Source organism: Patagioenas fasciata, chromosome 1 (genome assembly GCF_037038585.1).
Source record: "Patagioenas fasciata isolate bPatFas1 chromosome 1, bPatFas1.hap1, whole genome shotgun sequence".
NCBI classification, from domain to species: Eukaryota; Metazoa; Chordata; class Aves; order Columbiformes; family Columbidae; genus Patagioenas; species Patagioenas fasciata.
The window spans coordinates 154801469-154828690 of record NC_092520.1 but is presented as its reverse complement, the minus strand read 5'-3'; the positions used below and the strand labels follow the sequence as shown (position 1 = coordinate 154828690).

Here is a 27222-nt window from a genome sequence, read left to right as displayed (position 1 = left end):
AGATGGAATATTTCCCCCCAGAAACCTACACACCCCCATCTTCTTGTAATTTTTAAGAGCTTTCTCACACTGAAGTAAATGGAAATACTGCTTGCCATCTTTGCTTCAGTTCCATATGTGATGCCCTACATTCAGAGAGCCCAAAGTGCAATTACGTTACCTCCCTTCACCGGCACGGTTCAGAGAGGCAAAACACGGCTTTGTCAAGGCTGCAGTAGAGGAAAAGGAATCAGATGAAAACAACATTAAAGCCACTGCTGTGTTCTCATTTTACTATTTATAGGTCATATATCATGCAGGTATCTTATCACATTTTAGGTTTAGTTATCTGCACTGCACCTTTGACGGTCTGGCAAGGGACATTTATATATGTAGTTCTCATTCCAAATAAGTTTTAATATGTGCAGTTGGAGAGTTTTCTGAAGGTTGGGACAGAAATGACCAAAGTTCAGATGCAGAATAAACAGGAACAGCTTATATTCAAATGGAGAAAGAAAGATATGACGTTTTTTAAAATCGGGATAGGAATTTGACTTGGATGTGGAAATTATTTTGTCATTTGTAAGGGGAAGCAAGAGGATGTACAATGTTAAAAATCTTCGGTTGAACCAGGTTTTATTTAAGACAACAGGGACATCATCATTTACATTGATTGGATCAGTATTTTATCCCTCAACTTCAGCAACGGTGTTAAAAACTGTGGTTTCTTGTGCCACAAGTTAAGCCTTTGTAATAATTTTCTTTACTTTGCCTTTTCTGCATTCCATCTTTTCATGCACTGTTCATGGCATCAGGTACATTATAAAGTATTTTATTTTGCAGTAAATATACTTTAATACTTAAAATATAAAATATATATATCAAGCCTGAGCATTCACAGTATTAGAATTATATTTAAATATTAGTATATAATATCAAGTGTCTCATATTAAACGGCTACCAATATTGATCTATGGAAAATAAAATGTCTGCAGTTACTGGCTTCCTTTGACACTAAACAATGGGAAAAAAAAATGTCATTTAGACATAAATAAATCCTGCATAAGTAAATCCATGAGCATAATAATGAATTGGAAAAATGTTTCAAGTGACCTTGTTCATCTAGCAGATGAAGTAGAATTAATACTTCCAATACCGTTCAGGGATTTATTATGTCTAGCTATGACTTTCAAGTGATGAGAGTCCCATTGCTTCTCTTGAGAATCTAACACACAGACTACCAGACCTCTGGGACAGATTCTTGACTGTTGTAAACTGGTCTAGTTTCAATGACTTCAGGGTAAGTAGGCTAATTCTTCACCAGCTGATATACTGTTACAGGATTACAGAGCAGAGAAAGGTTTGATGTCACTTTTGTAACTGTCCGCCTCATTTAATACAATATCTCTTACAAGATTTCAGCACTGTAGGTTTCTTTGTTTTAAACGCTTAAACAGGAGAGAAAATGTTATCCAATAAATAAAGGACCTTTAAGATTCCAAAGACATTTCCTCATGTTTCCATGGAAATAGGGACCTTGATCCTTAACCAAAATGACATTAATGATCAGGTGCCTGGAGTCAAACAAAAGAGAGAAAGAGGACAGAAATTACCATCTACTCAATAGTCTGTCAGTGTGGAGCACAACCTCCCCAGTTAGGGATAGGATTCGATACCCCTTTGGCAATCACAAAGCTTCAGCAGAAACAGCTCCAAGAGTGTTAGAACAGAGGAGGATTGCTGCTCTATTTTTAATCTGGCTTGCTAAGTAAGTTTGCTAACTATAGAAGTAAAACAAATAAAACAATGTCATCATCATCTGAGGGAGGAAGAGGAGGAGGAGGAAGAAAGGGCAGCTTTAATAAAAGCAACATTATAAAAGTGTTGCCACACTTCAGCCCCCTTGCAATGTGTCTATATCTCAGTTTTATCTAGCCCTGCCGCCCATGGCTAAATGCTGGGGACTGGAAAAGATGACTCTAGATTGCTGTGTTTGAGCTTATCACCATTATAACACAAATTGAAAACAAAAATAAAGGCTTTACTGAGCTAGGAAAGTACACTGTAAATGAAAGACCCTTCTGTTAAGAGCTGTTGGTCTAATAGCGAGCGGAAAGGGAGATGAGGTAGGAAATGACTTGTTCAGTCTTTGCCATGGCCAAGACAAGAGAAGCCACATTTGCACAAGACCATCATCTTATCCCTCAGCTGCTGGGTAGCACTGCCTCTGTGCTGTGTTGAGAAGACTCTACCTGGCAGATCTGACCACGTAAGTCACATCCCTTTCTTCATTCATTTGTGTCAAATTGTCCTGACTGTCCATTTGTTCTGATATCATAATTTTTCACTGAGCAGAGGTAGAGCTTTCAATGGATTCAAACGAAGAACACACAAAATCAGTTTGCACAGTGCCCACCTAAAGGAGAGGACTTGGGTAAAGATATATCACCCACCACACAGGTGCTAAAGCGTCAAGGAAACAATCCCCCCATACTTCAGCCATATAAATCCTTCAGTGGGCCTTGAGATGAAAGAGAAGAAAAAAACACTACCTAAACCAAAACCTACATGTCACACATAGAGTGTACATTTGGCAGAGAAAATATCAGCCAAATGAGTACTTTTCAGGACATCAAAAAAGGAAACCAAAGCCCAGTATTTTCTCATTATTCCTATGTATTTCTACTCTGAATCCTCACATTCAGTGATGCTCAGAACACAGATCTTCAAAGGTGTCACTGGGACCAACCTCTTGGCAACTGCTGCTGAAACTTTTGATTTTTAATATAGTATTAATATCAATAAAGTAAAATTAAGATTGCATCTGTAAACAGGCTTGCCAAACAGAAGTCAAATTGTAGAAGCAAAAATTAGACCAAATTTATTAGTATGCTCTTCTAGACATTCAAAGTCACAGAGAGACTGTATAAAAAATAAATAGATAGATAGATAGATAGATAGATAGACAGACAGACAGATAGATAGAGAGATAAAAGTTCTTTTCCTCCTCCCAAATTTAGAACCATCAAAGGGAGTGGTTCCAAGTTAGTCTACATAGTGGACCAGCCGGGGGTCCTTCACACCATGACATCCCGATAAGTCAAATACGGAAAGTCTCAGGCAGTACATCTCGAAGTCTTGGAATTTTTGTATCAATTCTGTACAAAAGTGTGGGTCCTGCTTCACATGAGCTCAGGGTACCACAAGGTAGGAAGAATGCCAAAGGTCATTTTTGGCATAGATTAGAATAAAAGACTAGCAAACGTTCAAGAGTTTTGAAGTTTCTTTGAACACGACGCTCTCAGGAGATTTCCCTGTGAGCCAGAAACTGAGAAAATATATGCAAAAGCAATATCTTCTATACGGAATATCCCAAATACCACAGTGATTCTACACATTACTCTGGAAACAATTATCATTTTTGCAGAATACATATATTTATAGCATTTTGTATAAAAAGCTGGAATTCAGAGAACAAGAATAATTTTCAGAGTAATATGCAATATATATGCATACAGTATTACCTGCAACAAAACATTCTGGCAAAAAAAGTAAAATTTGGGTGAGCCATTTTACAGTTGTGGAGCTTTCCTTCTTTTTATTTGAAACATGTTCAAGTCAAAAACCCTCACAGAGGTCCAACCACCAATCCAGTTCTGGATTAACCATCATGCAAAGTGATCAGCTGGAAGTTTACTCACGACGACAGTAAACTATGACATTGAAGTAAGACTCTCAAGACATTTGATGAAGTGGAGTACTGAATGCAGATGAAAGAGCAGTTAATTTGTTTTGGTGTAGACCATACTAATCAAAAGCAGTAGTGCTTTGCCAATTCGGACTCCAAAATGCAGCTTTACATAACGACAAGGACTAGAAATGACTTAATGTTTTGAGTAAACTCAGTGAAGATACAAGATGTAAACAATAAACACAATCTGTGATATTGATTACAGTAAATGTATGAATCATGGTGCTGTATCTACATGTCAATATATTTTATACTGGGATTGCTTTTGAAGCTAATATACCTGTAAATCAATTAAAATGTAACCAGCTGAGTATAACAACAATCAACTTGTTTGGCTTTTGCCGCATATGCTATTTCAGCATCCTCTGGCATTTATTGATTTTTCTAATAGTGCCACCATGAGAGACAAACAATAATATTTTGACTTTTAGAATTAAAAATGGAAACAAGATTATACTGGTAGCTTGTTCAACTCCTTACAAAGTCTCAAAAGCACTGTAGGAAATCAAAGCTAAACTCTCAGACCATCATCTCAGCCCAGAAGACCCACACGTTCTTTTCCACATCTATTACTGCTTACGGGCAACAGAGTGCTGTACTAACCTAACAGCTTAAAGAAAGCTGATGGATGGTGTTTGCATCTTCTCAAAGCACTACTTACAGAGAACAAACGGATAAACTGAAGCAGGCAAGACCAAGCATAATGTGAAAAGAGATGGAAAGTGGGTGTAAAAACAAATTTGCCTTTCCTGTTCTTTAATTTTTCCCTCCCCTGTGGTTCTCTAAGCATTAATTTTAGTAGACGCTTGGGGCTCTATTCCAGTACAGGGTATCTCCAGAGAGGATTTTAAAACCACGTATAAGTAACGAAACAAAAAAAATTACGATATCAATTTACTTTAAAAACCAAGTAAAAGCAAAATGAGCATTGGTCTAGAATAGTGTACAGTCTTCGGGGTAAAAATTAGAAGGGTGCAGTCCATTATGGCAATCAGAAAGCACAGTTGTGAATATTGAGGGGTAAAGTAATAAAAAAGACCGAGCTGCTAATGATATTCTTGCCAATTGTATTTGGACGACAGGATTTAGAGCTACCAGAGCAAGAGTCTGAATAGCAATGCAGTAAAGACATTTCTCAAAATCAGTTACTCTTCTTTCCATCCAAACTTAATTTAGCTGGTTTTGAAGGCCACTTGGTGCACACCTCTCAAGAATTCAGTTTAAGTCTAAACTACAACCTGCTGCTCCATATTGAGATGCTAGAGCTTGCTCTGGCACTGGAGATCATACAGGTGTGTTAGCATGATGCTCTGGCTGGCATAAGCCACCCTGTCAGGAAGCCTAGAGCTACTTGTGGTCACACAGGTGTGCTGTACCCTGTACCAGCTACTCTTGCCTCTGCATGGCACTGTGCCACACGGCATATACACACCACACTGTTGCATACAGACGCTGAGTAAACCCAGCGCAGCCAGAATAAATGGGCACTCCATTTACTGCCCTATCCCCCAAAGAGATCAATCCTTGCTGTGAAGGCAACTCTCTTGAAAAGGTGCAGAAAGCACCTCCCTCCCTGCCCAAGCTCTCTCAAGTGCATCTAGTTCAAGGGTGGTCATCAGAACAGAACCAGAAACAAATTAACTGCTCTTTCATCTGCATTCAGTACTCCACTTCATCAAATGTCTTGAGAGTCTTACTTCAATGTCATAGTTTACTGTCGTCGTGAGTAAACTTCCAGCTGATCACTTTGCATGATGGTTAATCCAGAACTGGATTGGTGGTTGGACCTCTGTGAGGGTTTTTGCTACAGGATGGGGTAGACCCAAAACTGACTTCTTGAGGCTGCTGCTGTCTGTGCCACCACTATAAAATAGCTGAAAAGAAGAATTTCAAAGTGCTTAACTACAATGACACTACTGTAATATAGAAAAGAAAAAATCAAATCAGGACCCATCAAACAGCCATATTGAGAAAAACTACAGTATTTACTACATCAAACTCAACTGTTCATAGGCCAGAAAAAATTACCCAATCTAAGGCCCCATTATTAGTTGCGTATGGGCTGCACTAACCTTTAAACACAGAGGCTGAATTTTTTAATGACAAGTTTCTGCCTAAGCATGATGAGGGGTTTTTTTCAATTTTACCAAAAATACTTTATCTGTACCCCAAAACAAACCAGAAGAAAACATATTGTTTATTCAGTGTTCAAAACATTCAGGCACCTTTTATTTGATCTATTTTTTGGAGCAGTAACTTCAATTTGGCAGAAGACAGGGGACTCTGTGACAAACAAGCACCTTTTTTTGTCCTTATGAAAATCCACTAGAATTTTTCCCAGGGGTAAGCCTTTGGAATTTATTACATCTCTCATGCCTTCTAGATTTTAGCTCTGAATTAAAGAGCTGAGCTGCCCAAAGACCTGCACTGAGGTTGAACAGGGCTTTCCTTACAGTGACCAGTCTGGGCTGCTAAATCCAGATCCAGATAAAATTAAATCAAGGAGCCTGTCTCTGTTCTGCTGCCATAATCCTAGCCACATTCAAACAGCATGAAAGATAAGGACCTTTTATGAAGACATTATGAGATACCAGCTCACATGGGATGATCAACTTGAACATAGCAAGAACTAAAGCCAAGCATGAAAGGAGGAAAAACCTAGGACTGAGATTTAAAGTGGGACACTGAGAAAGAGGATTAGAGTTAACAGAGGTAAAGAAATCAGAAACACTTGGTAAGGTTGTTTGTCCAAGGCAGACACTCAAGGTTCTTATGTTCCCAGTTCATGAATGGGGCCAGCACAGCATCCAGAACACTGCAAATAGTGTTCATAAAACTCTGGCCACTTATGCTGTGGGGAAGAAGAGCAAGAAAACAAAGCAAAATAATAAGGTCATCAGTAATTCCTCCCTCACTGTGGAGCCTGAATAATGTCATGGGACACAATAAGGAGAAAACAAAATATTGAATAACTTCTCATTCAAACAGCAGTCGATGTCCTGTGCACAGAGGGAAGCAGGAATTCTGTGGGAAAAAAACAGTGTGCAACTGTGTAATTAAAGACTGAATCATAATCCATATGTGCAAGCGGGCGGGAAAATTAATGTCCTGGCATTTCCTAACTTCTGCATATTTGATTTTGCAGTCCTGATAGTGCTCTTTTTCCAACGGGCACGAATGGGCGTCCAGTATGTAAACAAATACTTGAGACTGTAATTGAGCATTGTGCTCCCCAAATCCAACAGCTGCACCCTGCTGAACCACTTCCTCGCAGGTGCAGCCATCAGCTTGTGCACTTGTATCGCAGCAAGCATGGTCATCACCTGGAGCACTGCTACTGGGGAGACCGCCCAAAGCCAAACCAGTTTTATCCTCACTCTACAGAAATACCTTGAAACAGGTCCATTTCTACAGGTGAAGGATTGACTAGGCAGGTAATAAGGTACGTAAATACAGTAGGTATAGCAAAAACAGTCTTTAAAAGAAAGATTACAGCTAGTGCACAAAGACTAGCACTCACAAGCAACTTTCAGTAACTCAGAAGGAAACACAGAGGAGAAGTCAGTCACTAAGGGAATAGGTTCTAACATTAAGCTGTCAGAGGGTTGTTGCAGCATCAGTGAGGGAGTGGAGAAAAAGAAAAAAGGAAAAAGCTCAACAGCATCTTCTTCAGAGGGACTTAAACTGCCTGCAGTCACCTAACCCAGCTCACAGGCCACACTTCGGTTTAGGCAAGTTCTCCACCTTCCTCCCATAACTCCTGCCTGCCAATAAAATATGTGATAATGAATAATTTGATTCCAATAGACTGTTTTTTCCCACTTGAAGCACTACATGAGCAGTTCAGAGGCTGTTGATGTGCATTATTTCCTCCTATGCAGAGATATTCTTTTGGTTTAAATTATTCCACCTCAAAGCCAACGCAGTGACTTGAGGACTCCAGGGGCTGACTGTACTGTATTCACTTCCAGAAGGAAGAAAGGAGAAAGGTCACATTTATGTTTGGATTACCTACAGAAAAGCTTGCAATTCTTCCAGTCATTTGATATTAAGTGTTATTTAATAAGCAGGGAACAATGAATTTATTATATAGCAAGTTTTGTAATTTTCACCTCCTCTGCCTCTGCACTGAGTGCACATGGAGGAGCAGGGGGAATAGAAAATAAAGAAATGGAACACGAACATGTCCTCGAAATAGCTGCATTTCTGCTCCCACTCCTGGCTTCTCATTTCTGACTGGTCTTCCTCAGGTAGCACATCTCATCCCCATCTCTCCCAATGACACCCCGTCCTCAAAGCGAGTCTGGGGTACAGCACATCACTCAGCCACCTGTATCTTGCCAATTCAACTGGTATTGGCTAGCAGTCTCTCCTTTGGGGAAACTGAGCTGTGGACCACATCAAAACAGAGCACCAGCTAAGATCAGTCTCAGGAGCAAAGCAGAGCAGAGCAAGAAGTGCTGGGAGAGGGGAAAGAAAATGACACACAACACAAAATGTCTTTCTAGCACAATCTTTTTACATTGTCATAGGTGGATGTGCTTTAACATCTAGATAATATAGGTGTCTGTCTGTTCTCTCTCCTCCCAGTGCTTTAAAGCCTGTGTTATATCCACTCACAATGCTGCCAAAATCACACTGCAAAATCCAGCAGAAACTCAGATCAGAAAAACAGATGCACTTCTACAGTTTAAGGTGTACTTCCTCCTTTCAGTGTGCACTTTAGACTATCATCTTACTACCTTAACACATACATGCAGCATTATGTGCACCAGCCCAGCCAAGACTCCATTTTAATAGATCACAGTCTGTTCTAAGTCAATTAATTAAACATATTTTGCTCAGAACACCACCAACTAGTTTTTCCATAACTCATGGTACAGTATGAAGTTAAGAGGTTGCAACTTTGTTGCTAAAACTAATCAACCCTCCATACTAGAATAACAAATACAATGAGCAACAGCCTAGGGAAAGACAAAATATGTTCAGCAAGAATGCGAGTGTTTCTGTGCTGCAAGTCAATTTGGTCTGAGATTATCTTAAGAAAAATGTTTTGGTCTGTTTAATTTTTTGTTCTTTTTTTTTTTTTTCCTTTGCTGCAGGAACTATCAATTCACATTGGGACATCAATTCTGATGGAGTAGTTTGGCTGGATCTCCCCAGAAATGTGCCTCATTACTAGTCCATGCAGACAGATTCACAGGAAACACAAAACGGCAGAAAAAGTGGATCTGATTCTTTGAGACGGCTCTGTTACAGGTAGAAAAATCCCAGCACAATTAAAGAATTCCCATCTCAGTTTCATCCACTAGCCAGTGTATGTCTTCATTGCTGAGATTTCCTTTCCTTCAGCATTAATTCATCCAGTTGCAGTTCACTGCTTTTGGACTAGTGCCCTCAATCATATTTATTTATACAACCACTGCTTACCACTAAGAATTTGTGCTAATAGTTGAACTCAATATACAAGTGAATCTGACATTTAATGTTACAAAATACTTTCCAGCAATACTTAATCTCCTACCAGTTGGTTTCAGTGGGGGAAGTGCAGTTCTACTAGAGTAGAACCTTGGTGAACAATTCGGTTCATTTTCAAATAAAACGCACTATCTTGAAAGAGGTGTACAGCGCAGTTTTCAAAAATGCCTGATTACGTGAAAACTTAAAAATAGGTTTAGGAATTTAGTGCAGTCACCACATTTTGTCAGTCAAGCTTAGAGTTATAACTTCAGAGTGAGGGCAAAGGCAAGATACAAGAGTCAAAGAGGGCAGAAGTCAAGAAAAATGGAGTGAACAGGAACAAACAGTGTGGGCGAGGAGGAGAGGCTATGCCATGGGCTCAAGTCCAGCAGTGACCAGGCAGCAGTCTGACCTCACACCCACTATATGCCCATGTCCTGGAGATACTGCTGTGAGGACAACCCAGGAGAGCTTCTACCAGCTCCCAGCACCTTCAGAAACTGCTGCAGAGTGTGCTAGGGAGATGACAGTTCCTCATCCATGCCAAGACAGTGCATGTGAAGACCAGGTTTGAACAAAGAAAGTGAGACCCCTCAAGTTACCTAGTGGTTTGGTTTGCGGTTTTTTTATCATGTGGTGTTGTTTTTGTTTGGGTTTTTTTAAGTTGTTACCTGTGTCCACCCAGGAAAGCTCCATTCATCTAGAAGTCATAGAATGCACCTCTTGTGTGAAGACCTGGCTTTGAATTTAAACTGTTTCATTCAAGCCTGATCCTGATGAGCTAAAGCTATGCTGAGAAAAAATAGAAATATTAGCATCCAGATTAATACTGTGAGTTTAAATTTATGTCAGAAGGTGAAGTGCTGCAACCTCCCTCTCAGTATGACCTTACTTTGCCAAACAGTTCATCTCCTTAATCATCTCTAATTCCTTTTTCCTTTGGAGCTTCCAGAAAAAAAAAAAACAAAACAAAACAAAACAAAACAAAACAAAAAAAAAAAAAAAACAAAAAACAACTCAAGAACTCTCTAATATAAAGCATGTTCCACTGCATTTGCAAAAGAAGAACAGCAAAGAACACAAGTATTTACAATGGTAATGTGAATGAGAAAGAAAAAACAAGAGCTACTTTGACATGTAAGATCTGTTTAAGTCCTAGATGGTCTCCTTGGACTGTTCCAGACCAAGGAAGGTAATTCCATACAGATTCAGTAGGAGAAGGGGGAGGATATTCCCACTGAAGAGACTGGGATAAAAAGAAATTCTTGATTTTCCACTTAAGCTCTTTGAGCTCCAATGAATTTTTCATACACAGAAGAGTACCAAATACACATATCACGTAAGAAGTATGAAGTGCCTTTTCCTTCCCCCAAAAAAAGGTTTCTTATCTTTAATAGACACATATATGGAATATCCGGCCTGACAAGCTGATTTAAATCGAAATTAAATGCATTATTGACAATAGAGTCTTTCTTGTATGTGATGCATTCTTCCATGTCAAAAGTGCTTTAAGGCATGATTTAGTTTCCTTATAAGCCTCCTTAACAGTGCTTCCTCCAAAAATACAAGTGACTAGAATATTCCCCTTGTTTTCATTACTTTACTCTCCTTGTTATCTACCGTAGACATTAGATTCTGTATCCCCTTAGTTTATTTCTTGTGCTAGTTCAAATCATTATCCTCTTCCCTTTTAAATCCCCACTGAAGGTTTATTTCTTCTGTGTTACTTAAAGAAAAGCAGGTAAGCACAGCTTTTGTTCTCTTTACCTAGTTATTATATGGGCCAAGAGTCAAAGCAGGGAGTTGAAGTATAAACAATGTTGGATAAAGGGGAACCAAGCACTTTAACAAAAATAAATCAAACAATGCAATAGGGACTGAAACACATACCTATCACCTGCAGCCATCTCTAACAAACCACACTGCTTGTACCACTTTTCATCCTTCCCAGACCTTTCAAATGCAAAACAATGATTACACTTCCCACTATTGCTGGTATAGAGTCAGCAATAAATGGCTTTTGTGGGAAAATATTTCTTTTAAATACCTAACCAAAAAGATTGAAAGTGTGTTGCTTTTTTAAGAGCAGAACTTTCTGTCAAAGTATCTATTTTCTCTCAGTTTGACGCATTACCTTATGATACAAAATGTGCCAAGAGGCTGCTTTATGCACTGGGTACACCTCAGAAGGGTTCTGAAATGAGCAGTCAGAAGGGCAGGTCCTTGTATGAACTTGTAGACTTTAAACAGAAAAGAGGGAACCCCCATGTAATCAGTCTTTCATGTGATTTTTCCATGTTGTTCATTCCAGGCAAATCAGAATATCCTTATTACTTGTATTATACTAATGACTAACAACTCCCACTCAACTGACACCCCAGCTGTGAGGAAAAGAATTAAATTCCCCCAAAACTTTATTTCTTTATATGTTAGGTGAAAGTGATATTTAACAAGACCTACAGGTTTTCTTTCTCTATGTTGAGGTAGCTGTGAGGAAAACATATATCCAGCCAGTTAAAGCAATCAACCACTCATTCTCCAAGCCCTTGTAGCCAGAACAGAGAGATGAGAGGTGCCAAACAGATGTATGAGGTACAGGAGAACAGGCAAAGGACACTGGCTGATCCTTTGGCTAGTCGTTGCATCTGTGTGTTATACTAAGTGGGTACCACTCACACCATTTCTCAGATGTTCATAGAACAGGCCAGAAACAACTCCTGTAGCATCAGCCTGCACCAACCCAATGCCTCTATCTCTATACCACACATTACTTGCACCTCTAAAGGCCCGTATTGAACAGTAGTCATTAAGCTAAGGAGAGATGTTCCAACTCTGACAATACTGTTCTGCATGGAAAGTGAGAAACCCCTTGTTCCAGGTTAGAGAAGTCAGCCCTGGACTCCACAGGGAGTGGGATGGCAGGCTTCCCCCAACATGCCAGTGCCAGGAAAGGTTGTTTTCCGTGGCTAAAGATGATCCTCAGGAGACCTGCAGAAGGGCACAGAAAGCCTCCTTGAAATGAGCATTTTTCAGAAACAATATAATCCAATCTCATGCACCTTAGTTTTGGTACATTATATACAGCTAAGAATGGATTCTGTTCTTCAAGTAGCATGTTTTCTTCTCCCTTCCACATTTCTTCTTATAAGGCCCATTTCTCCTACTTTTTTTTTTTTTTCAGTTAGTTTTGGGATGAATTGAGGGGGAAGGATATGTTTATGTTTTCTCCCTCCCCACAAATTGTTTTGCATGGGCAAAGCAAAACATTTTTTTCTTTCTAGAGTGCAAGACAACGAGATCCTTAAGATAAGAGGTGGATAGACTAAGGTATCTGAAAAAAATCGCTTGACCATCTCAAAACTTCTATTTTCCTCAGAGGAGCCATAGACATCTTGTCACAGGATGGAGGGGACCACCTCAACTTCTCCTTCAACTCCAGCTAGAACCAGTCAGGGAAGATGCTCAAAAAATGAAAAAAAAAAATAAGAAGGAAGGAAAAAGCAACAGGCTTCTGAACTGGAAACTTTAGCCAACAGATGAGGTTTACAACAAGCCAATGTTTTCTTTATTTTAACCACATTGTTCTTCCTTAATGTAACAGCCAAACCTCAGAGGACTGGTGGAGGGCACTGTGTACATATATACAGGAACTGAAAAGTACTTTTCATTGTTTTTCCTGGAAACTATGTGCCATCTTCTGTAGAGAATCTCTTTTTAGCATGGATCTCTAGGATGTCATATGCTGAAGGGCAAGTGGATATAAACTGAGCTCACTGAAGTCAACGATACTGCTTTGAAAAAAACCTTCACTACAACTTTGATCAAAAAACAACTGCTGAACTCCTCACACATCAGGTTTTCAGCTGTTATAAACTGCAACTGCACAACAGAGCAACATCAATGTGCAGTGGCCTGTGTTGTTCTGTTCAGTTCTGCAATGAGGCCTAGAACACCAGGAAAACAGGGAAAAAAACCCAACTTCCATTTCTGTTCTCCTGCTTTGCAGACACAGAAATCTCACAGGTGTAACCATTTCCCTGCCTGGCAGCTCATCAAAATTCCTTCTTTTGGATTGATCTTTATGAAGTTTGAGGGGCTTTCTGAGAATAGGCTAGATGCCTTCAACAGCAGAAGTAGAAGCATGTGGGTAACAAGGATTTTTTTCAAGCTTGGTGAACCTTCTCTGCAGTTCCTATCTGATTTTAGACTATTAAACCACATGTAAGCACAGCTAAAATTTCAGCTTTCAGTAAAAATTGAAACATTGAGGCATAGTAGAAACCACCTGTAAAAAAATAGTCTCCAGAACAAAAGCTCAAGGCAGAAGCAGATTCATGTGTTTTGATGCGGAGTTTTGCAATGCATATATGTTTTTAGATAACTGACCCCACATTAAGAATTATGGGCTACCTATGTAACATCTTATGGAGAGGAAAGGAATTAGGTTCTTTCAAGTAACATATCAATTAAGCTGGCTAGTAAGGAGATGCTAGGAGAGCGTGGCAAGGGTGGTCTCCATTTCAGCTCAAAATTTGCACACAGTCCTGATACCTCTGCAACAGCAAACACTTTCATGTCTGTACCACCTCATGTGGATGGAGTCAGCCCACTCAGCACACTGAGCCACTTTGAGCTAGCAGGATCCAGAAATCCTGATAGTAGGGTTTTTTGGATCCATCTCAGTAAGCTGTTGATGTGGTGAGCTGGTTTTCAGGCTCAAGCTCACAGTCTGTACTAGCTCAGGGCAAAGGGTACAATAAGCTCACTTCTGCCTACTGTAAACAGACCCTGGGAACAATCTTACTGGGACAGACCAAAGGTTTAACTAAGCCAGCAGCTTTTGCCGTCAGCCAATTGGTAGTGGATGCTTATAGAGAGAGAAGAATAACATGGCAAGCACAAAGGTATATTGCTTTCTGCATCCCCATCTTGTCTTTAGCAAAGCAAAGCTTTGGTCTCCTTAGGATGAGCTGTGTCAAATCCTCCCACTTTGAGCTCACCAATGGATTTTTACAGTGTTCATTTATTTAGTCTGTTAATACAGGATTGCTCATCTCCATGATACTGTGTGGCAATGAGGTCCACCACGTAATATTGAATTGTAAGCAAAAATAACTCCTATTCTTCTAAACCTGTTTGACGAGCTTATTTGATGCTTTCTGTTTCTTACATCACAGGAAAGAATAAATTAGCATTCCCTACCTGCCTCTCTGTTTGCTCCTTGTGGCATTCAAGCCTGTAAAGCTTTTTCTATTGAGTCTTTTCTCATCCATAAACTGTTTCGTTTCACTGATCAAATTACTATTGCTCTACTTGCCTTCTCTGACTTTTATCTGTTTCTGAGAAGTAAGCAGAAATATTCATAGAATTATCTACAGTGAGTACTAAGTCTCTCTGCGAATGGGTAATACCTAATGCACAGTCTATCCTTGCCTGAGTTAACTGCAAAGTAATGCAGAGAAAAGCAGCCTTATCAACACAGAATTGCAACCTTCATTTTATAGTCCATTCATTCACTACAAGCAATTCTTCTGCAATTTTGCAATTAAATCCCATTTTAAACAGCCCAGAGACAAGTTTCATCACCCCATAGTTTATTTCCTGTTTCCAATTTCCAAAAGCACATCTAGCAATAACCATTCCAGCTCCAACTGAATCCCTGATAACATTCCTCTAGACCAAAAACTGATCACTTGCCTATAGTCTTACCATTTAATCAGTTATTAGACCAAGAATTTTCACCCATAGACCAATGTAATTTAGTTTCTTCTGGACTAAGAATGCTTTCCAGGAAGAAAAAAAAAAAAAAAATCAGAAGTAGTGTGACTAAATACTGCCACTTCAGCCCATCTCCAGCCTTGAGCAGTTTTACAGTCAGGCTTAGGGATTTGTCTGCGTATCAATATTAAATCCAAATCCTTAGAGGATTCACAGTTATCTCAAAGCTCAGATGTCTTGGAAATAAAGCACTAGCTGCCTGCCCCTAAAGCTGCAATATACCACAGCTCTTGCTCACAGTTTACTTATTGGAGGTCCAAAGAAGGTGGCTGTGAGAGAACAGTAGTTTTGTTAATTCCTGGAGCATTTCTGGAAGTTGAGGTGTGAAGGAATGAAATGCCCTAGCTACAAAATAAGCATCTCCTTTTCTTATGGATACAAAGCAAATACTGCATAAAAACACAGAAGTAGAAGGCATCGGTCAGAGTCTTTTCTGTGTATATTTAGAATAAATAGATTTAAATATATCTAGATTAAATGCAAAGTGTGCCTCAATAGCTGCTTCCACCAGACTGCTCAGACACTTACGCTCCCTTTCAGCTGCCAGTTAACTTTGTCACAGTTACTGCCCTGCACCACTTTACCAGTGAGGCCACTGTGTCCCTGGTGTCTGCAGGAAACTGGGAATGGCTGCACAAATGAGAAAAGAAATGACGGTGCTCATAGCCTCTACAGCACAAAACTGCGTTGCTAAGGAGGATCCACCAAATAGTCTTAGATTGTTTTAGCCCTCTAGTAAGGTTTCATGAGGAGCACTCACAAAGAAGAAAAAAATCTGGAAGCTGTGCTGCATATATTTTCTTATTCCTGCAATTCCCCTCAGTTCACTGGGCTGTGCAGATGATCGTTTTCTATACAGCCCAATAGTTCCATTTGTTGTCTATGACTTCTTTCAATTTCAAGCCCTGTAGTCTTCAGTTCTACATTGCTTTGTTTTAAGAGAAGCATTGTAAATCTATTTAAATTCATACACATCTCTAAATTAAAGTGCACTCCTGAAACCTTTCTCACCATCTGCCCTTAAAAGCATCAGCATCCCTGACCTGAGAGAGAGAGTACAACAACCGTTCTCCTGTGTCAAGGATTTTGATCACAGAAAGGACAATACAGACTCAAATTTGTTTTCCATAGAAATATATTTAAACAGCAAGGGAAAATAATTATAAAATCAAAGAAAGAAGTCCCTCTTCTGTGGATGAAAGGCAAAAATTATTGCTGGCATTGTTTTCCTAATGCAAGCAGCACAGACATGAAACTTTTCCTGGAAATTGTAAATAGGACATGACTGCAACAAAACAGGCCACCGTGCTAAATAAAACAGCTATAACCTGGGTACTCCTCACGGAACAGAAAGTACCATGGTTAACTGTGTTTGAACCTTACCCTCTTGCAGGGTTGAGGTAAAATTGAAAGAGCTTGAAATGCAAGCCAAATAATTTATCAGGTAACTGAGCCTCAAATTGACCACGAACAAAACCTGCCAGGCTATAAATGAAGCCCAGAACATTTGGATTTGTTCTTTGTCTAAGAACACTGAAGTGAATATCAGCAGAAGCATTTTCAGAAAACTGTCTCCTTCTCACACAGGGAATGGCAAAAGAGGATACAACCCAGAAAAGTGTCAGTATAGACCAGTTCAAGGGTATATTGACTCTATAATTACAACAGGTTTATATTTTCTCATATTATGTAATCCTAAACTATTCAAGGTTCCTCCTTGTTTGCATAAGACCCTTTCTGCATTATAGAGGAATTAAACACGTATTTATAAGTTCATCAAAATATGAACTGATCCCTAATGTCAATGAGCTCTTGAGCAGTAAGTAGAGGTGAACCAATATTATTTTGCAGCTAACTTGAGGCACAACTCTATGAAGATCCAAGGAGAAAAAAACCCAAAACAAAAACCAAAACAAACAAACAAACAAAACACAACAAAAACAACAACAAAACCCCCTATTGAATAATACCACTATGTCGACAATTTTACTTGTTAATTTTCTCACCTAAAACAACCTGCAGGCTGCGTAGTCTGTATTGGGTAAAGCAGCTATGCAGAAAGGTCATCTGTCTGATTTGAAGCAGATGAGATCTGGAAACGTACACAGGAGTGTCTAGCAAAGTCAACTGAAATATGTCAGGCAGCGCATAAATACTGCACTGAGGTGGCCTCCTTATCTCTCAAGAGAAGAGAAACCCAAGGGGCTGCTGTTACAAGTCCAAACAAAAAAGGCTTCCTGAGACAGAAACGTTAATTGCAGATATTGGAAGTGAGATTTCAAACCCATTTCTTTGAAGAACAAGAGCTTCCACGGCTTCTGACATTGCTCACCTCCCTGCTGTAACCCACCCCAGCTCACCCAGCCTACCGGAGTTAGTTCCCAGCCTCACCTCTGGGGAGGTGAGACGGAAGCTGCTCCTATGTAGCATTTCGCCTTTTGGGCAGAGATTTTTTGCCATCAGGAACTGTCGAGTGCTTTTAATAATGATTTGTACTAGTTGCACTCATTTTGCACCACCTGCTGAATGCAACTACATGAGGCATATTCCTGTTGTAAGCAAAATCTTAGACTGTACAGTCATGGGAAGAAACTAAGTTGTGCATCGTCTGCTCTGTATCACAGTCTTTCTAAAATATTCAGATGCCTGGTTATTTCTCTCCATATATCCCAACCTAGAACTCAATAAAGGGTGAAATATACCAAGCCCCATACTTTCTCCATGCCCCCATACCTCCAGTGCTTTTGTTAAGGGAACATTCTTTAGTTTTAAAAGTCTTTTCAAACCTGATTTAAAATAGCAGTTTCCTCTCGAGCACAGGGTTCTGTTTGAGTTCCTAAGCTGCTCTCAGTTCCTTACAATTGCATACATATTCACTAGAAAAGAGAAGTGACAAAGCATTTCAGATGCTTTCTTTAAATCAAGATAACAAATAAAGACCTTTTGCCTTATAGCACTGCACTCCTTGTAGGAGCTCCTCTCCAGCCAAAGGACTCCAGTGATTCATTCACAATTCGGAATGATTAGACCAACATTTTCTACCCTGAAGCTGAGGAAAAACCTTGAGTTAAGGAAATTTCAGTAAATATGGAAACACCTGGTGAGTTTCATTCAAGATCTGTTCAGGCAAGGCAAGAGTAGGAGTTATGCAATGGTTTTCTACCTTGGTGCTGCTTTTGATTAATTACAGTGAAAACGCACTCTTTCATTGACTATTTTAAAGTAGAATAAGATTATTACAGGAGAGACTGATCCCTGAGAAATTACAGAAGACATGGATGAACCCAGATATTCACTCAAATTTCTACTTTACCTGCTCTGGGTTCCTCATAATTCCCCGCATTTTTATTATTTTTTTTTTCAACTGCAGTAACAGTCTGTTTAGATATCATAACTGAAATATCCATAGTGACCTTTACTCCCTGGAGAACAGCACAGCTTCAGAGCACATCACTATGTGTGAATTTAAACCGTTTTTGCCATCACGCATTACTTGACATTTAGAGATCATCACCAAGATACATAGTCCCTGGTGCAACAAAATCTACTTGAAAGTTTTTGTTGTCTTTTACAGCCTTTACCAAACACTTTCACCTCTCCCTTTTTCAAATATGGATTTACTGTAAATGAGGATTTGGTTGCATTCAGGTTTCTTTGAGGCTATTCAAGTGTTAGGAACATTTGGTGAAGCAGCCCACTGCACAGAGATCTCCCAGCAATCAAAGAACAAGGATACCCTGATGAGCTATGTTCATCCACCTCCAGGATGAGATACAAAACGTAGGTACTGCTTCAGACCAAAACAAACAGGAACTGAAGAACCTACTATCTAAAATGAATATTTTGTTGGGAGGACAGAGATGAGAGCTGGCAGAAGTTATACTCACTTTCTAATTGTTACTGTCACCGTTTCACAATATGCATTCCAAGCCCTGACACGTAACTTACTCAAAGAAAAAGTCTCCTTAAAAACCTAGTAACTCAAGTCTGCTACACTACACAGTCCTTATTCTGTGTTCATGTGTAATCACAAGTCTGTGCAACTTCATTCAAGCCTAACGGGTGTAAGATTTCTTCTTTCAAATGAAATGGTAACTTGACTCTAGATTTACACACAGCCAGCCATCGCACTTCACCATCCTGAGATTCTCATTCAGTTTCCCCGCAGCCACCAGGCAGTTTGCCCATCTCCCCATGTCTGGGATCTTGCTTCTCCCATTTGGAAGTAGATCCCACACTGGTGCTTTGTCAATTGTCAAGAACAGCTGCTGATTTTTCAGGATATATCGTATGTCCTCATCAGTACCTCTGCTATTTCACACTCTGTTCCCTGCAGTAACCCAAGATGAGTATCATCCGGTCTAGGTGATCTCCCACCCTCTGGGTTCTCAAGTTGCTTTACATAAACCAGGCACATGCAGATCAAAACCCAGAGTATTAAGTAATACAGAGTAATGTTCTGTTCTTGATGTAAAAAATCTCAAGTTTGCTTGCAACGAATATTTCCATTTGATGCTAACAACTTGATTTTAAATTTAATCATACTGGAAAACACTGAAGCTTGCCTCAAGATCACAGTAAGTGCCCACAAATCAGAGTTTGCCATCCCGAATCTTACTACAAATTGCTGTTGTCTCAAAACTTTGAAATATGGAAATAGAATTAAGCTATACTTTTCATAGATTAAAGATTTGCATCAGACATACAGCTTCCTCACTGGTATTTCTGATCACTTCTTCTCTTCATTAAAAGAGAAATATCACCACACAACAGTAGCATGAATCTAGGTTTTGGGCACCCAAAGAACTGACACAAGTTTCCAGTGTAGAAGAATTACTACAATCATCTTTAAGGAGCTATGACAAATGGGACCTTCAGCTGTGGACCAGGTAGAAGAATATGTCTTCCAATTGCCTATACATTTGCAGTTAATAATTTGACCTGTGACATTACCTTGGTTCAGAGGAGACTAAATTTGTTTAAAGTATTCAGCCTAAAAACAATTTGTGAAATGTTGACCATAATTAGCATATATATGCATTTTACAGATGAGGAAACAAGCAAACATACACTATATAAACTGTTTCCAAAGTAAGGGGAATGAAAATGTCTCTTCCTATTACTTACATTTTAAATGTAATTTGAAATAAAAAGCCACCAAATAAACAGACTTGAAAAGGAGATTATGTCCAAAAATGACTACGCACCCAGGCTCAGCAAATTAGCTTATTGGTTTCAACATGGGAATTCAACACTATTGCCTTTTGTAATTAAAAAAAAAAAAAAAAAGCAATATACTAAATTTTAAACTTTATGAACATTCAGAAGTTACATTATTTTCACTAATAAAATCAACAGCAGCAGTGAAGCATTTCCCTCCACAGAGAATAGTACACCTAGCTATAGTCATCCGTACAGATGATACAGGTAACATAGCCAGAATTATTCCAAACTGCCAGACCCAGGAACACATTCAGCATCCTCTGTTGGCCCTTTTCTCCAACAATCACTCCAAATATTGCAAAGGGAGAAGGAGTCTTGACTCTCAGTTTTCGCTTTGTTGGGGCTTTGGTTTTTTCTTAGGGTTTCAACTTATCAATATAAGCTTGACTGTACTAAGCTGACTAGAGGCCCTTCTGAAAGCATGCATTCAGACAACACTGCTCTGCTCACATGCATGAAATATTCCTGGAAATTGAATCCCAAGATGGCTGGATTTTGTTCAAACATCCATGCTTTTCCGGGAGCTTATTTGGAATTTTCCAAGCTTTCCACTGCAATATCAGTCGGCACCTCCCAGGAGGACCAGCTTTCCTCCTGGGCTCCCTCCTGCTTGGCTAGAAGCATGAAGGGAATACTTATGCCCAAGGGGATTCTTCACCCCTCCCTGTGTAGGTCTGTCAAAACCTCAAGGGAAATTTGGCTTATGAGACACAGTTCCCACACTGAGATGGAATGATAGAGACACAGAAGCAGAGAGATAAAACTGAAAAACAAAAAATCACTACACTTCCTAGTACTGAAGGGAGTGTTTTCTAATTCCTTAGAGATGTTTTGGCAGTGAAAGGAATTTTGTTTTTGTCTTAGATGACCTATATATCAGTATTAATTAGTAGTCATTAGATGTTTTCTACTGGAAAACAAACATACCAGGAAAGGGGAGACCTTCTAAATACTATGAATTTAAAATGAGGCACGATTCTCACGCACACAACTCTTATTACCATTTTTCTGATGCCTTGTAGATACATATTTCACTGAAAAATGACTGAATGTTCAAGCAAAAAATTGTGAATTCAGAAGTCCAGTTCCTCCATGAGCACACTACTATTTTCCTGACAAGAACAAGTACAAAATATCAAGGACAACATTCTCTAAATGAAACCACAGCATCACAGATTTCTGCTAGTTCAACTATTACTTTGTTCTGGAGAAATCATTTTCAAAAATAACACAAAGCTTGTAATTGTCTCATTGCAAACAGGATGCGATCCTACATAAGATCTGAAACTAGGCTTGGGAGATAGAATATTCCAGACAATCTATTAAAGGACCTATCTTCATCAAATCAATCCTAAATTGCTAGCCAAGAGTGGAGAATTACTCCCCTGCCTCCTTTAGAAGTGACAAATGAAAGCAATTTTCTGCATAGGGAAAGGAATAGAAGTTTTCAAGTTTCATCAATACATGTCAATATGTTATAAATATAAACCTCTCTTTTAATACCTCTACAAGTAATCTCAAACAGTCAAAAGTCATTTTTCTGTTACCAAGAGAATAAAACACACTTAGGAGAGATCGCTGATTAATTAATTTTTGTATGGAAATCTATCTCAAATTAACATGAAGTTCCTTTGCTTTCCTAATTAGTGAGCATTATTCAGTACAAAGGGTCTTTTTTATTATTTTAAGTGTGATTGATGAAACCAAGTGCAACTGAACAGCAGGATTCCTCTGGTCCATGCTCAGTATGATGCAGAAATTGTTGTTAAGGTCACACGGGCAAATAACTTTATCATACGGAAAATGAGGGAGGGGGTCTACAAAGGCAGATGGAGAAGTGGGTGGGAAATCCAACCACAAAACAAAGCAGAACATCACAGGAACCAGTGAGAGCTATAACTGAGCCTGATCTAAATCCCCCAGCAGACAATGGCTGACTTTCCAGATCCATCAGGAAGCTCTGGCTCAAACCCACTGCATTACGTGGTAGAACTCTGCTCATCTTTCGACTGCAACAAGCACACAACCTGAATTCTTGGTCCCTTGTTTGGTAGAGACAGGGATGTCTTTCCAAAGACTGTGTCGACTTTTGGAGGGAGTCCTATCCCTTCCTCCTCAGCCAGGAAAGATTCCTAATTTTCGCAATAGTGACGCTTTCAAATGGGGAGGAAAGGGTTATCTGTGGGCACCCAGGAGGAAAAAATCACAACACTCAGGTGTAAGAGCCTCCAAGCAGTAGAGACAGCTACTGTTTTCCAGAAGCTAATTCAAACATTCATTACCATAGCCCAGAAAAAATAGCATAAGTGATGACTACAAGCAAAATGACTGGCATTTCTGAATGCATACTGTACAGTCCCTCCATCATTCCCAAACCCTCTCTTGGCTCCCTATCCCAATTCTCATGCTCTTTTCCACAGCACTATGTGTGCACAGTACTGAATGCCATGAGAAAATATGATCCAGCAGTCAGTGAACTGTGTTGAATACGGTGCATCTAAAAACATCAGCAGATACAGCATCATGTGTGATAAATGTCATTCTCCATGTATTATTAGAGAAAGGAGATATAGAAAGCTTGAAACACATTCAGTGCTTGCATACAGCAGTCAAACAAGATGGGCCATTATGTCACTGAAAAGCTTAAAATTCAACAGTTCCTGCAAGAGCCCACTTACCAGCTATCCAAGGAGCCCGGCACAGACAATTTACACCTGCTCTGTTTCCTGCTGCTTTTGCAAAAGAAATCCATGCATCCCACACTCATAATGTCCAGGAAAAGTGAAAAAAATCTGAAAGTCCAGCACCTCAGAGAGGCAGGCTAGGTAGGAAAACAGAGAGGTGTTCAGTTTTTGAGGAAATACTCTCCAGTTTCAACTCATACGCCCCTTCCCCTGCCTCCCACCACAGTATGCTAAACTGAATCAGGGAAATCTAAAGCAGAAGGGAGAAGTATCAAAAGCCAATTCCTGTAAGAGAAATGGCACTTGCGAGCTGGTCGGTACGAGCCTGTTGAAATGATGTATGGGTGAGGTGGGAAGGGTATATGTGCACACACATGCACACAGACGTCACAGCCTTCTTTGATAGTGGATTAGGTGGCAGATGGTGGCAGAACCTGAGCTGCTGTCAAGAACAGAGTTCACGCTGTCCTGCTCCCCTGCGCTTAGGGAAGAAAGCAGCAGTGACAAGCCATTGAAATATAAATAAATAAATAAATAAATGAACAAAACTGATAAATAGCTTTTTCATTGTCAATGAGTGGAATGACACCCCTTTGCTTGCTCCCTTCTCCCCCCAGAGTTCTCACAGGCAAAATCCTCTCTGAAATGGAGACAAAAGAAGCAGCAAATGTAGACATGCAGTCTCCAAGCATGAGAAATACCAGAGGCTCAGTTTTTCATGGGGAAACTAGAACCTGCTATTACCAACCCAAATATCAGTACCCAAGACAGAGATGGGGGAGGAGAACACCCAGCTTAAGGTGTATTAAAAGCAAAGGGATTTAAAAAAAAAATATATATATATAAAAAAATATATAAATATATATATATATATATATAAAACCCCCCTGCCTTTGATTGCCAACACAACGAAAATAAATGAGGGAAATAACATTTGGGAGGGATGTACCATCTGAAAGCAGTCACAATGACTTTGTGCAGGCACCCCTGTTATTAATAATTATTACAGATAATAAGGGTTTTCAGGCTGAGCAAAAGGATCTTTTTCAGCTCCTAAAACCTCATCTCTCCCTGTCCTGTCACCTACCTCCCCTTTTTCTCTCTCCTCTGAGCACCTGCTTGACATAGCTTTCCTTGTATTATCATGAGCTTCATGGATAATTGATAGCTGAGCTCGTCCAGCTGATGCTAAGAAAAGAACGACAAGGTGGTTAGACACACACCTACTATAAATAGACACACAACATGGCCAGCGTTTGCCAACATCTGATGACGCCTTCCCTCCTGGGTCCTAAAGTTAGCTAGTTTCTGAAAGTCAGAGAAGCAAAGGGGAGCAAGGTAAAATGCTTTCAATTAATTTTGCAGAGATTGAATGGATAAAAATAAGAGTGGGGCTTTATGTTTTTATGACATGCTAAAAATACCCACTTTATGAAACCTTCGGCACAGTTTAAAAGCCTGTACCATTTAGTTATTTTTTTTTTGAAGTAGCAACTCTGAAGTTCAAAATATTTAGCTAGTGCTGGGATCTTTGCTGATAGGGCTTGAAAGGGACACAAGAAGACCTCTTTGCTGAGCACAGCATGTGGGAACTAGACAGAGAATATAGCAAACCTCAAGGCTGCACTAAGCCCCAGGGTATCTCTGCAGAGCAGAAGCACTCATGCTCAGGTGCTCTGAGAGCAAAGGCTGTCAGTCAGTGGGTGCAGAGGAGTCATGGTTGTCTCCGCATGGCTGGCAGGAGGTATAGGCTGCCTCCAGCACCGAATCAGCAGCAAAACCTCCAGCCTTATCACCAGTTGGTTCTGGACACTTCTGGGGCAACATCCTGATCTGTGCTTGATGGGATATGCCAAAGGTAGGCTTCCAGTCTTCCAGTTGGAAAATTCTTAGTCTTTCTTGGCCCATCACCAAAGGCTGGGGGAGGTATGCTACTCTACCATGCTGTTCCATTTTGTCTACACCTTCTTGCTGATGACCATCCCGACCGTCCCTTTTGGTCCCGCAGTGTAGAAATCACCTTTGCGTGATTCTCCCAGACCCTCCATCATGGTCACTTCACTGCACAGCTCACCCCACCTCTCAACTCAGTCTACAGAGCATCAAAAGAACAACCTGCCTTTCAGAGTAACCTGTCTCTCAGGAGCCAGGTGGTATTTTCTGCCTTTGGTCAGGGAGGAGTGCTGTTAGAACTCTTCCTTGGAGCATCTCTACCTCTGGCTTTGGAAGTCAGGCACAAATACATGTAGCTCTCGGTGCATTTCTTCTTCCTTTTACAAAGAAGTTACCTCAACACTGTGTAGGCTCAAAAATTACTTGCTCTTGGATTGAGGGAAATGTTTATCTCCCTTTGTCTTAGTCATTGTGTTCAGTTGCACTTTGCAGATCATATCGATTTTTTTTTTTCTGATGTAAAGTGCTTATTTCTGGAAATTCTTAGTGCCTTCCCTCTACAAACCCTAATATAGGCTGTTTCTATTTGCCAAGTCTCACTCACTGATAAGGCAAGCATCAGTTTAAAATTCATCCTGCCTAAGGAAAGCAGCTGTAGCTAAATATTTACCCCAGCACATGCTAAGGTATCAGTGCTGTTTTTTGTCCTCACAGTAGCTGCCTCCCTTTTCAGGGCTGATGAACTTGCACCTGCATTCAAGTCTTTCTCATATTTTTTTCTTGGTGTTAATCTCAGGTTGAAAGCCATTTTAGACTGCAGGAGTACAACTATGCGAAAATAAACAACCTTTTGCCCTAAATCTCAACGAAATATTGAGATTGAGAAAATCTGGCACTTCCAATAGGAGAAAATATTTGTCTCTTACAATTTACCATGGCAGAGCTGTCATCACACACAGACAGTGCTCAGTCACGCCACAAGAGCAGTATCTTAGACTACAGGGAAGAGGAAAAAGAAGCTGACCTAAGCCAAGCCTCCATGCAGTTCTGCGACAGGCAGCAGGCACACAGTAAGAATGGTGGTACAAAGCCATGCAAGCTTGAGGAGTGGGAGAAGGGCTTTTTCTTTAAAAAAGCTCCAGAGATCTGTAGAAGGTGGAGGTTTCATCTTCAGAAACTTGTAGCTCAAACTACCAAGAAAAGCTGTGTCAGGCACAAAAGAAAAAAATGTCCCTTTTATAAAATTGCTTACCCAGTCAATGCTGGAGAGCAAGAACACTATGGGAAAAACAAAGAAAAAAAGCATTCAAACAGATACACACCAAAATGGACCCTTTAAATATTTAATGTCCAAAACAAACAAGAGAATTTCCCAAAACAAGACTGCTGGTTCGACAAAAACTGGCAGCACTCACAATTCAGATGACAGAGGTTTTACATACAGTTGCGCTAACACCAGTTGGGAAGAGGTAAAACCCATTTAGAGATTAAAAGATGCAGGTTATAGAAAACCAGGGATCAGCTGGAGAACAACTGACCTTCCCTGTCTTTGTTAAGCTTTCATGAAGAAGTTAATGCCACCAAAAGAGTGGGAGGCAGTTTAGCAGGGATCAGTGCTAGGAGTCTCAATAGATTATGCTATTATTTTGAGATTCTGTAAGAGAACAAATTAACCTTCTTTATAACTCCTGGCTTACTTTAATAGATTTAATGGATGTCATAGGCTGGAAATACCTTCTTACATTCCTTTAATTCCTGTACTGATTGTCCTCCTTACAATGAAAATAATACACTATTTGAGACCTTGGCAGGGGGAGCGCTGGTGCAGTTAACCACACGATCAAACCCTCAACTGCTTGACTGGTGTCTTGCTCATACACATATGACTGAAGCAATCATCACCCTCAGATCAGGAACCTCTTTCCCACAAGCTCAAACCAGCAGAAGCCATTGGGATCTGTCCACCCTTCCTTAAAGCAGATGGCATTGTGCGTTTCCCCAAGATCATCTGAGTATTTTCACCTCCAGTTTCCCACTCCTGCATGGCCCAGGAGGATGGCAATGTCTCACATGTCTCTTGATGGTTGCTTGTAGCACAGAAGAGTTTTTCAAACATTGTACTAAAGGGCTTTATCTTGCCACAGGGATAAGAGTTCCTTACAATTTGTGATAGAAGAAAATTTAGAAATCTTTTCCCTACAAGTCCAGACTGTGCAACTGTCACATGGCTACCTGCAATCACAGGGACAGGACCCAGTGGCCAGCATGATCCCATTCAAGTCTGTATTTCCCCCCACTATATTTTTGCTTTTAAATCTCTATTGTTTTTCCCACCATCCTTTCACAAATTTTTAAAAAGGAGGGGTCATTTTTTGTTTTGTTTGTGGGGGGTTGGGGTTTTTTGGGGTTTGTTTGTTTGGTTGGTTTGGTTTGGTTTGGTTTTGGTTTGTTTGT

General features: G+C 39.9%; 1 protein-coding gene across 9 annotated transcripts in view; it reads right to left on the bottom strand.

Annotated features, from left to right (window-relative positions):
• Positions 1 to 27222, bottom strand: part of DGKI (diacylglycerol kinase iota) — a 214940-nt gene that overhangs the window by 149742 nt on the left and 37976 nt on the right. Inside the window, exon 1 of one of the 9 annotated variants that reach the window (XM_071798516.1) lies at positions 22870 to 22986. The exons of 7 other annotated variants lie outside the window; for them this stretch is intronic. In XM_071798516.1, coding sequence (XP_071654617.1) covers positions 22870 to 22958 — 89 coding nt within the window. In that variant the 5' untranslated portion in view covers positions 22959 to 22986. Of the gene's footprint in view, positions 1 to 22869; positions 22987 to 27222 lie in introns of those variants that run through there. One more of the 9 variants, XM_071798493.1, reaches the window with a different exon arrangement.